This window comes from Barbatula barbatula, assembly GCF_947034865.1.
Source record: "Barbatula barbatula genome assembly, chromosome: 1".
Taxonomy (NCBI): Eukaryota; Metazoa; Chordata; class Actinopteri; order Cypriniformes; family Nemacheilidae; genus Barbatula; species Barbatula barbatula.
In genome coordinates, this window is record NC_136766.1 from 14645469 (window position 1) to 14657891 (window position 12423).

The 12423-nt window shown below is 38.0% G+C and overlaps 1 protein-coding gene across 1 annotated transcript; it reads left to right on the plus strand.

Moving 5' to 3' along the window:
• Positions 1-2104: 2104 nt before the first annotated feature.
• en2a (engrailed homeobox 2a) lies at positions 2105-4547 on the plus strand (the record flags this gene model as incomplete). Its single annotated transcript, XM_079468282.1, has 2 exons — positions 2105-2579; positions 4231-4547. 2 exons carry the CDS (start codon positions 2105-2107, stop codon positions 4545-4547), a joined length of 792 nt encoding a protein of 263 aa, XP_079324408.1.
• Between the last annotated feature and the right edge of the window lie 7876 nt (positions 4548-12423).

The window sequence follows — 12423 nt, forward strand, 5'->3', positions numbered from 1 at the left end:
TTTCATCCTTGAGAAGAGCAACACAACATGGCACAGGCTATACCGATTATATTATATGGCCAATAAAATCGGCCTATACATATTTTCGAGGCATATTAAAGGAACATGACGAAATTACATATTTTTCTTAACAAGCTTTCATCTTGACAACAGAATAACTGAAATATGATTTCTTTCACACGTGTCCGTCCAAAGAACACAGCAACCCGCCTCCAAAATATATGTTCAGGAACATCTTGTGCTGAAAAACGAGAGTGACGTTTAGTAATTCTTTTAAATTATGGCGTAGACCCCATCATGAACAGAAATTATACCCACATAAAAGAGAAGGTTAGGTAGATAATTTGCATCAATTTGAAACAGACACGAGAGCACACTCTTTGCTCTCCCCAGAAACTTCAGAATGGAGAATACAATCACGACAGGCTTTTCATACACTCCTTGGTTGGGAATACTACATATTTGAACTTTTCTGACTAAACATACTGGCATTTTATGATTTTACGCAGATGTTACGCGTGTAGGTCTTTAGAAAAAGGGTATTCTTGTTGTAATCATTATCATCAAATGTCGGCCATGTCAATGTAACAAATGCTCAGGCGTCTGACCCGCGGGCCGATGCGCAACTCATCGTACACAAAACGCCACCAAACTGCATCAATGAGACTACTGATAAATAAACGAATCCGAATCTTAGATGCTTGCGATGCACATTGGGTGCGCCATGGAACATGGAAAACGCGAGAAAGTATCTGCAATAAAATGTTTATCCATTGCCACAGTGGCCATAGGCAAGGGTTAACATGTATAGGCTACTGTTACGGATTATGAACTCGTGATAGAGAAGTTCAAAAAGTTGTATGTTGTTGGATCAACTATGCTGATTGATATTATTTTAAACACAATCTAATTTCACGGCGCAATGGGCCATAGTGGACGTAACAATTGGCTTATATCGTCTCGTCAGATAAATAAAGGGTGTGTAAGTAGTGTAGTGTTTAGTGTATAGTAGGCAAAGGGTAGGCTACATACAGTATTCGTGGTTTTATAACGAGAAGGTCACATTTCTATGCCCTGTCGAAATGCAAATCAAACCGATTTGCATAACAATGTTAATTGTGTATTTGGAATTTCACCTGCCTCTCAATAAATATAAACATTGTCACGCAGTATTGCATAAACAACATACACAGAGCAATCCTTCTTCAATTACGTGTTTTGGCATGATCTGGAAACAGCAAGCCTCCAATGCGCAAACCATCTCTCCCCCACTCATTTTGGGTTTGGCGCACAACTTTTAATTTATCATTCTTTATCAAAGCAGCAATATGTGATATGAATAACAAAAGAAAACGTTTTCCTTGCTAAAACAACGTTACTGCGTAAACATTAATTCGCCCTTTACATTATTTAAAAAATTCGGATCATCAAATCTGTGGTTTGGTGAGCGGTTAGCTATTCGATTAAATCTTGCAAAAGGAAGAAACAGACAAATATGTGATGCGACAAGTAGATTTCCAATATTAAGAAAAGACAACGTGTAACTGTTCAGTATGCAGGCTGCGTTTTGGCACTGCCTGAATTTGTATTTTGGTGAAGCACTGTGCCTTTAAAAGTGCAAGGATGAGCGTTGTCTGTTACTCTCGATTCATGATCACGTGACTAGTTCCAGACTAATCTATTGGTCAAAGGCACGTGTCTAGGATACCGGAGTGTAACGTCACTGGGGGCTCGTATTAAAAATAAGACCAAAATCCGGAGTGAAAGTATTTCAGGAGCAGTTAGTAGCCCCACTTCTCTGTAGTCGCCGAAGCCCCGATATTTGCAGAAAACGAACAGCACCAATCTGGCAAATTACCTTTCATCCACCTGAAGCAGCCTCCAGTACGCACCGTAATTGGAATGCGTGACTATGTTTTTTCTTCGTGACCACGGTGCGCAAGGGCTGATTATTGTCCCCAAAACACACTGATAGATTTTTTCGCACACTTTCGACATTTTCCTGAAGTGAACAAAGTGGACGGAGTCGCCCGTGAAGTGCGACTGCCTGAGTGCGGGAGAGCGATAAAGGGTTAAGGAGGGAAAGTGGAAAGTGTGTCTCAGCATGGATGAGAGTGAGCAGAGCGCAAGAGACGCGGAACAGCGAGGAGCGGCGGACGAGCCCAACAGTGCCATACGACCACTTCTGCAAGCTCCGGGGAACCTGCAGCTGCCCCACAGAATCACTAACTTCTTCATTGACAACATCTTGCGGCCGGACTTTGGTCGTAAGAAAGAAGCGAGCATCACGCGCGATGAGAGCAATCGCGGCGCAAGAGAGAATCACAGCCTTACGGGTGCTAGCACGGGACAGGTGGAAAGTACGGTGCCAACAGAGGGAACTTCCACAACACATACGAACAGTGGAGGAAAGAAGCAAGAGATAGCAAGCGAAGAGCCCTTGAAGCCCCGCGGGGAGAATGTGGATCAGTGCCTGAGTTCAGAAACGGATAGTTCCCAGCCCAATTCAAATGGAGCTACCCAGCCGCTATGGCCCGCTTGGGTTTACTGCACACGCTACTCGGACAGGCCGTCGTCAGGTAGGTTTTGCTTTATTTCTTTACATAGTTGCGCCAGGTAATCTGTTCTTTAATTTATGCAAACCCTAAAATATACATTGATCAACTTTAAAGCTCGTACAAATTTACAGAACGCTGTATTTCCAAACAAATTCGGCCATTGATTCCCAATTCAAATGAAAAAAAACTTCAAATATGAACAATTCACAACGATTTTGGATTATTTAAAGTCTCGTGTTTCTTAACATATATGCAGGACACAATTAATGCAGGATTATGATCATCTATAATCAACGGTCCAAATCAGGCTTCGATCGTCAAACACAAAATTATGAATATAGTACTAAAGTTGTTGTAACAAAATGTCCGCTAACATCATCAAAACTGTCAGTTTCACACTGGTTATCTATTAATATTTATATAAATTATCATTCAAACCCATTCGCCTCTAATATATTTTTGTTGTTTTAAGTTGGTTTTAACCAATGTGTTAAGTCAAAACAAGTTTACATTTCTAAAGAAGAGTATAAAAACATTTTTACAAAAACGCAGTTTTAACGCTGAATGGTTGTAAATGAAAGCCCTCTAAGCCTTCACTCTTTGTTGATAGCCTATTTCGTTAGCATATTTTTGACAATGGAGCAGGCCTCGAATATATACAATATTCTGAGTAAGCAGTTGCTCGTGAGTGTTTATGTATTGTAAACTGCATTGCTTCATGTAGCAAAGTAAATATGTGTATAGTGTGTGCATATCTCTAATGTAACGAGGAAACCAAATCGAAAAGGAGCAGTCGTGTATCCTACTTTATGGAACAGAATTGTATAGAACAAAACCTCATACGTTTTAACGCGAACATTCTTTTGGAATATCTTGATATACCGTTTGGCAGCAAATTCCTCGGCTCTCAATTGGTTAACTGCTAAAACGAAATAGTGATCTTGTTGATAGGTTACCTAATACGGAGTTTATATGTTAAATGATATGCGAGTTATAATTTTAGATATAAATTAAGTAATTGCAGTATGATGAAATTCCCGCAGCAACCACATAATATCATTTTCGAGACAAATCGCGCGATGAAATATGGTGTAGCGTCAACGTTTCTCGCGTTGTTTAACCTATAGCAGCAGACCTCATGAATAGGACTATTGAAATATTAATATAATTGCATGTCAAAGAAAATAGCAGGTCTATAAGTAGATCGATTTACCACAGTAAATCTAACATTGCGTTGTGCTGATTGGTTTAGAGTGCTATGAATCACTATGATGAGCCTTGAAGACATATGACATCGAACGGGTTAATATAGCGAGTATGGTCGTCACTATATCCATCCCAGCTCGAAGATAAGATTTGTAAATAAATGTCCAAATTTGAGCTAGCCGTGAATTCCTCATTACGATTCTGTTTTATCTCTGAGGTTTCCCGATTACCTATTAATGTATCATCAACTGTGCGAAAGACGAAGCGACTGCACACACCCAAAATGTGACGCAAAATAATAAATAAATAAAGCATACGTAAACAGATTCATAAATTACAACATTTCGCAGAACACGTTTACAGCCCCCTCCCCTCTAGACCCTTAACATGAACCAAGATTGCAAAGGGCCAGTGGTTTAATTTGTGCCTAGTTCCTAAACGACCTCTCTGTTTTATTTAATCCCAGGTCCCAGGTCTCGTAAACCAAAGAAGAAAACCGCAAGTAAAGAGGACAAACGACCACGCACGGCCTTCACGGCGGAACAGCTTCAGAGACTCAAGGCCGAGTTCCAGACCAACCGCTACCTGACCGAGCAGAGACGACAGGCTCTGGCACAGGAACTCGGCCTCAATGAATCTCAAATCAAAATCTGGTTCCAGAACAAGCGGGCCAAAATAAAGAAAGCCAGCGGCTCCAAGAACAGTCTAGCACTACACCTGATGGCGCAGGGACTGTACAACCACAGCACCACGTCAAAGGACGAAAAATCAGACAGTGACTGAGACAGAGAAAGCTGGGGGGGGTGGAGGTGATGGTGGAGTGTGTGGGTGGGGGGTTGGGGGTGTTAGACTATATTTACGATGCAATAATTTTAAAGAAAAAAGGGCCAGCGAATAAATAAACCAGCATAACTGAAGTCTAATAGAAGCTATATCAAATTATGTCGAAATGCGTTTATTAAATACAACACGTCTATGAAATATTGGTCAAAATAGGCTATATGTGACGTTTTTTGCACTTGGCAGAGTGGCTCTCTATTGAGAAACGAGCGTTTCTATTGTGTTTCTATTTCAGTCTCTCACAAGAACCGAGCGTTTTCCACTATTAGCGCATCGAACGTTTATATACATGTATTAGTTTGGTGGAAAACTGCTAAAAACCTTGCTGAAGTCCAAAGAGTCTTTACTGCTGCATCCAGGCAACTGTGATTCTGAAATGCATTTTAGTTGTTTCATTTACATGTTTGTCGTTTTATTTGATATGATATCGATATGTAGAAAATGGACGCAGCAAACGTCAGATCTCAGCAGAATATAATTTTTCAAAATAATTATTTGTAATGTAAATATGTTCACAGTATTTGCCTGGCTAATATAAATGAAAGAACTGGAAAAATCGCGATGGAGAAGATCGCAAGAACGTATTTTACTGTGCTTTACTTTGTAGGTTATCTGGTTGAACTACCGTGTTATTATAGACTAATATTACAGTAACATTGGACTAACCTTCATAGCGTGGTCAAAGCATTTCAACTAAGTGCGCTAAATAAATAAACAAATGTACCGAAGCGTCTTAAGCCGCATACATAGTTTTTATAAAAGAGCAATATAATCATCTTTTGTAGCAAAGTATGTTTTAATCATTATAATGCTGCCTATAAACGTGTAGCTCACTGACAATGATTTACTCTTATGCGCACTCTTGACAAAGCCAGGTTTAAGCGCCACAACACATCACATACAGTATAGAAATATGAAAAAATATATAAATATACAACTATATATATATATATATATATATATAAACCACAACTATCGAATAAAAAATAAGAAAACCAGCCGTTTACTGTATAACAGATGTTAAAAATGCTGTTTTATCGTTGACTTCATATTTGTTATGTATTTATATAGATTATATTAAGGAAAAATTTTATCCAATGACCGGTGTTGCTTTTTATGTGAGAGTAGATTTTTAAGGTGTTTGAATTGCTTATTTATATTGCAATAACTTTTTTTTGTGAATGAAGCATTATTGGGGCCTTTGCATGAAAGCTGCAAATGATCATATAGGCTAGGGCATATTCACGCTTATTTAGAAAAGCTAAAAAAGTATGATCGAGGTTTAAGTTGCAGACTGTGTCCATATACCAAATTGTGGAACTTTTAGCTACTTTTGGATTTTTTTGTTTTATACATGAAAAGAGTGTGTGACTAGTAACCCACCAAACTTAACACACTTTGCCTTACAAGTTCAAGTGCGAACTTAAAAACACAGAACTGTGCCGAATCAGAGAAACATTGTTAATTCAATTGCATTTAAGCATATCTAGGAATATGGCCTTCTATCTGGTATACGAACTAATGAATTTACTCATCAGCCGAGATCTATCTATAAAGCTATTTGAAAGGTGAAAAGACACAATTTGAGAATTATAATACAATGCTATTTTTATTTTAAGTTTACATTCTTTGTTACATGTGTAAATAATTTGTATTACGTACGTATTAATTGTGTAATTAACTGCCTCCTGAAATCTTGATAAGAATTAAATAAACAATACGAATAATACTTTGGGTCTGATAAATGTCTTTTTTGGTTGGTCCATAGGGTTTAACAAATAGGCTAGGCCTACCCTTTCCTGAGCTTCAGTCATATCTGGCTCTTGGGTTCAATAGAACGTGCCACCCTCCCATCAAATGGGAGCCGAGCCCAGCGGACATGACGTCATGACGCTGGCACACAAAGCTTTACCAAATCAGGAGAGGGTCGGTGACGCATCCTCAGCAGCAATGCATTTGAAAAGCAAATATCCTTAAGGCTTGTATAATAAACACTAACAACTTGAGTTGTTTCATTTCTAAATCCTCATCAGCGAAATTTGCCTGCATGGGACAACATTATTAAAGATGTGTTGGGCGGGTAACATGCTGTATAAAAACGGTGGTTATACAGATGGTAATCAATCCGCAAAAAACATGCTTACTGGTCGACAATTGAACCTAGCCTAGGCCTATTATGTGTGTCTAATGTTCGCCGTATCTTGCAATTCAGCAAATAAAAAAACATGGTTGATTTTCGTACAGGCGAAAAACTCACAGTTAGTTATACTTGTTTATTTTTTAAATCACCAAAAATAACTCTACCCAACCAACCACTGTTTAACCATGTTGGTAAATCTGTCCTCCGTGTTCCTAAAATGTTATCACCAAAAATGTGTTTCAAAATAAAAAGAAATTAAAAGGCGGAATGGGCAGGCGGAAGAAAACAAGTCGATAAAAATAAATTCCACTTTTAAAAAGAATGGCTTATTATTATTATTATTTAAAATAAATCCATTTGACAATTATATTAGTTTATCAAGTCATTTTATTGGCAAATTAAAACGTCAATGTGCAATTAATTCATTATTGTTATGTTTTTGAAGAGCAAAAAAACAGATTAGGGTTAGTGTATACGTAAATCCACATAGTTTCCAATATTCAATAAATACGTTTAATTAGAAATTTAATTTTAATAATAAATACATATTAATAATAAATACATTTAATATTAATTATTCAAATTCTTTATTCAAAATTATACAGAGCAGCACTTTACCAGGCATATTAAAAATGAGAAAAAAACTTAAGTCACAATACCTCAGCCTTCTGTTTAAAAAACCATACGCTTTAAAAAGGTTAGGCAAGGAAAATAACTTTAAATACAATATGTGCATCTCTGCAAATAACAAGATGGGTAAAAAGTAGTTTTTGTTGTTTTGCAAAAGCAAAGATAGCTATTTCAAATCACAGCAAATGAAATCTGGAGAAAAAAATGGGCTTTAAACTTCTGTTTAGGTGTTGTACTGTCCACATTGTAACAAACTTCATACAAAAATTGCAGTCCACCTAATTCGATGACACACACTATTAACAGACCAACAAAACAGTTTTAACAAAGTTTGTTAACGAAAGTAAACATTTCGCATAAGTGAATAAACCTTCAGTTGCCCGCAACCTGGAAATCTGTTTAATGTTTGCTGAGGGACTGTCAGAGAGCTCAACAAGCCAACAGGACTCAAACTAAACTACATCTTACTGCAAACCTCAACACATTCAACAGACACGTTTTCTTTTTCTGCATCAATTTGTCGAGTCACTCATAACTGAATATGGTCTTAAAAATAACATCTGGACATAGTATACCTGTCCTCTGGGGGGAGGTGAAGGGGACACAGACAACTGGCATTTCCCATGCACTGACCTGCTCAATGACAATGCCTCATCTACATTTCTTTTCTAGCACCCCTTGTATGAGGAAGTGATGCCCAATGGTTGAGGGGAGAGGTCCCTGGCTGACTTTCTATAGACCAAAAGTACGTGTTTGTGTGCGAGCAAAGTAATGAGAGAGACAGACAGAGACAGAGAGAGGGAGAGAGGGAGGGAGAGAGAAAAGAAACCCCAAATGAAGGTCAAAACCTCCTGTCATGGCTGCAGGTGGCTCATTTCCTCTGCAAGGAACAGTCCCAAATCTGTCCCACACCCCCTTCAGCTTTCACATTCTCTAACTTATACACCCACATTTAAAATTTTGCACATACACACACATACAAAATACTGAACCAAAGTAAAGTTAAAATTTTCCGCACATAAATCACGCTGGACGGAAAGGTCTAGCAAGCACATCATTGTCACTTATTGAAAACCTTTTTCAAATAGCTTTCATTTACACCACCTATCTGTAAAACATTGTCATTATACGCAATACATTTTTATTAATTTTATTAAAACTGATAATAAACCTATGGATTTTTTACATTGCAGCCCATCTCGCCCCTACAGGAAATACAAAATGTACGTGTTCAAATAATTCTTTACTTCAACTTTGTCAAACTTTCAAACTGGAGAAAAGCCTAAGGTGGAGGGAAAGTACAAAAATATGTCTGCTTTCCATACAAAAGATTTGCACACCCTCAATACCCCCCCAACCCCAAACACTCCCACTGTGCTTTTCTGCCTTGAGTTCTCCAAATGCTTCCTATGGACCAGAGAGGAATGTGCCTACGAGGTTCGGAAACATCGTTAAAAGAGTATGGGATGCAAATGGAGGACAATAGGGATGACATCAGGCTGATTTCACACCAGGTCCTAGGATGGCCAGACCCAAGCCAGGATCTTTACTACGCACGGCAGATCAAAAAGACTAGTGCACATATGCAGACCAGTCCAGCGAAGGAACGAAAGGGACGGTACAATTGCTAATCCGCAGGACAAATATATTTTAATCTTGTTAGAATACAAGTTAATGCTGCAGCTTGATGATGGGAATGAGTAAAAGAAAGAGGAAAGCTGCATTTACCATCTCATGTCTTATATCAACGGTAGGGCATCTCTGCTGTCTCTACAATATAATTGCTTTTTAAGACTGCTTATTTCAACCAGAAATTAGATGAGGACATTCAGTCAAGCAGATAACAAGAAGCTCTGCTAGAACATGCTTGTAAAATATTATAGTATATATGGACCCTCCTCCTTAACACCCTACAGTAGCATAACTTTCAGACAGAAACAGCAACACACCCATACAATGGGATTGGTTTTTTCGTTTAGGAGAAAGCTCCACTGGTGGTGTCAGTGACCTCTACTGAAGCCCCAGCAGGGCTCTGACATGCAAAGGAAATGAGTCCGAGTGAATGAGTGTGTGTCTGTGTCTATCTTCTGAGCACCTTGGTAACTCTTGATCACTCATGTATGGAACTCTGGCAATGGGCTCCTAAGAAGTCAACTCAGAAGACAAAAGGCAGCAGAGGCATTGAAACCCCAGTCTCTTGCTTTTTCTCGCTCTGTCCCTCTCACGTCTCACACACACACACACACATACCGCCGACCACAAACTTAAATGCCTTAATGAGAAATCTTAATGAGCATGCACCTTAAAGGTCAACGACTGTCACGTGTACATGTTAACATGTTAACTTTCAGAGCGTTTCGTTCTAAAGTGCACTAAGAAATCTGAATCTCCGTTTAATGGACTGTTTCTACATGCAATATCATTTGGAATTCATAAAGTAGCATTGCTTAATATACAACTTCTCAAGGTTGAGTTTCTTTTTAGCAAAAACCCTTAATGATCCTGAATAAAAATTAGAATGAGAAAGAATTTCAGCACAATGAACAAAATGTGCGCATAACAACTTAGAACGTAACATGGAAAGAACCTTGAATTAAGGTGAGTACACTGAGATAGACTCCTCCCACAGCTGGATTCTGAAAGCACCACCTTACACCTCCACAGTATACCAGAAAACTGCACAACCCCAAAACTAAATGTTAGTGAGGACTTCACTTTTAAAGTGCTTAGGATACTTTACATTGCGTCTCTAAAAGCTCCCCCAAAAAATGTATAAACGTTCTTGTTAGCAAACCATCTACTCAAAAACAAAATTAAGACAGGCCAATGACGTATTAGCTCGGCGTAAAACATTTTTATATGAATATGAATATAGGGCATAAGATTTTCTCAAGATCTAACAAAGTAAATCTAATGCTCCAAGGGATCACTGGGGCACCTTTCCTTTGGAAACAAACCAAGCGGCTGACCTTTGCAGGATGGTTACTGTCATCTTTTTAATACAGCATAGTGACTTTTGACCTTATACTGTACGACATTTGGACATTTGGAATAATTGGCTATGGCTCCCACTAACTACGAGCAGGACAATATAACCATTTGAAACATTTGATTCTGTTTAAAGGTCTGCAAATATTAAGCGAATGATGTGTGTATGATCCAGCTACTACTATGAAAACACTAGATTTCGATTATTTTAGAAAAATAAATTTTTATATGAATATATCAGGATTAAATGCCCCCCACTAGTAAAATGTATACAATGCAACTGTATCTTAAAAGCCACAGGCCATTTATTTGTAATGTTACACATTGCATATAGACAACACGCCGATACGAGGTTTATTTAAAGTAAGTACATTCTAATGTGTGGTGTGTGCGGTGTCCATTTGACAAAAAGTTCATATTTTTTATATTATGGATTAACTAGAAAATTACAATTACAAGAAAATTACTAATGCTGGATAATAAACATGCACATTTTTGACATCAACTGAAAAACAATAGGACTCACATTTGTGTAACTTGTGTAAACACCAACAGTGTAATGCATAAAATAAAGAGTTTTCCACCTTTAGTTTGTTTTATACTTAAGATCATGGCCTACTTAGCTAGACTGCCAGTAACATTACGCCGATATTTACAATGTAATATATGTAAAGTGATTGCATGAGAGCAGTTAAAAACATTTCTGTAGGCCTATTCACTGTACTGATGGAAATTTATAGGATTGAGTATAAGAGTACATTACAGGAAGTGAGGTATAGAGAGGAATGCGGTAAAGATAGTTATGCCTGCAATGTATATACTTTTATATTGCTACCTGTTTTATTTCGGAAGACATACCATCTCTGCTCCTCTTCACTATCCTGTGACAAAGAACACAGACAAATTTACAAAAACAGCATCAGTCAAACATGGGAAATAAAAAAGTGCATGCTTCAGATTTAAAGACACTATAGCATACTTTCAGATATACAGTGTGTTATTGCACGTCTGACACGCAATGATCTATTCATTTAAACTGCCGAGCTGCATTTTACCATCAACTCAAGTTGGAAAATAGGGAGGGTCACATGCCGTCCCCAGAATAACCTTGGAATATTCTCTTAACATGCTGAAATCCACAAATGCATCCATAGAGGGCCAGTCCCATACAAATAAAGACTAAGTGTCGGCACTATTATAGTAAAGCGAGGGGAAAGTATTTTGCATTCTTCAAGGACCTTCCCTGCCTCCTTCTGGTATGCTGACAAAGCTAAACAGAGGATAGACAAACTAACTTGGTCATTGTTTCTTGGTAACGATTTGATCAGACACTTCAGTATGTTTCGTTTCGCCATAGCAGGGCAAATCAGTTCACTTTAGGCTGAAAACTTAAAAACAAATACAGAAAATAAAAATTAGGAACCGATGATACACCAAAATTCAATGTAGGAGGCAGAAATTTAAGATTGCAGGAATCAACGAACAAACAGACACCTACGCAGAAACATTACAAACAAGCTTAAATTTATATTAAAAAAAAAGTCTATTTAATACATTTAGTGTTCTAACATTCTGAACTTAGTGTGAATAAACACCTGAGTGAATGCAGTTTCTGTTTTACAACAGCGATTCAGATTCCACACTCAATTATTTTCCATGTGGGAGTACATCAGCCAAAATAAAACCCCTGACAACATCCATTCATCAGAAATGACATACATATGACAGCATTCATTAAAACATTCACGACCCTTTGACTGCCATGAAATGTACTAAAGGATCCCTGTATGAGGCTTACGTTCTCCATGGTTACGTGCAGTGGAAGATAAAGTGGGCAGAGGTGTGTCTATGTGAGGTTAGACATGATCGAGACATAACATCTACTTAATTTTCTTCCATCTACATAAACTGCTATCGGTGTGGGGGGCGTTGGACACTTCATACGTCAACCTGGGCAGTACTGAACTGGCAAGATGGGGATAGGACGTGATAATGGCAAGAATGTTGGAAAGCATTTATAAGATTGAAAGAACCCACGATTCTAATTCATTTAACTGCAAA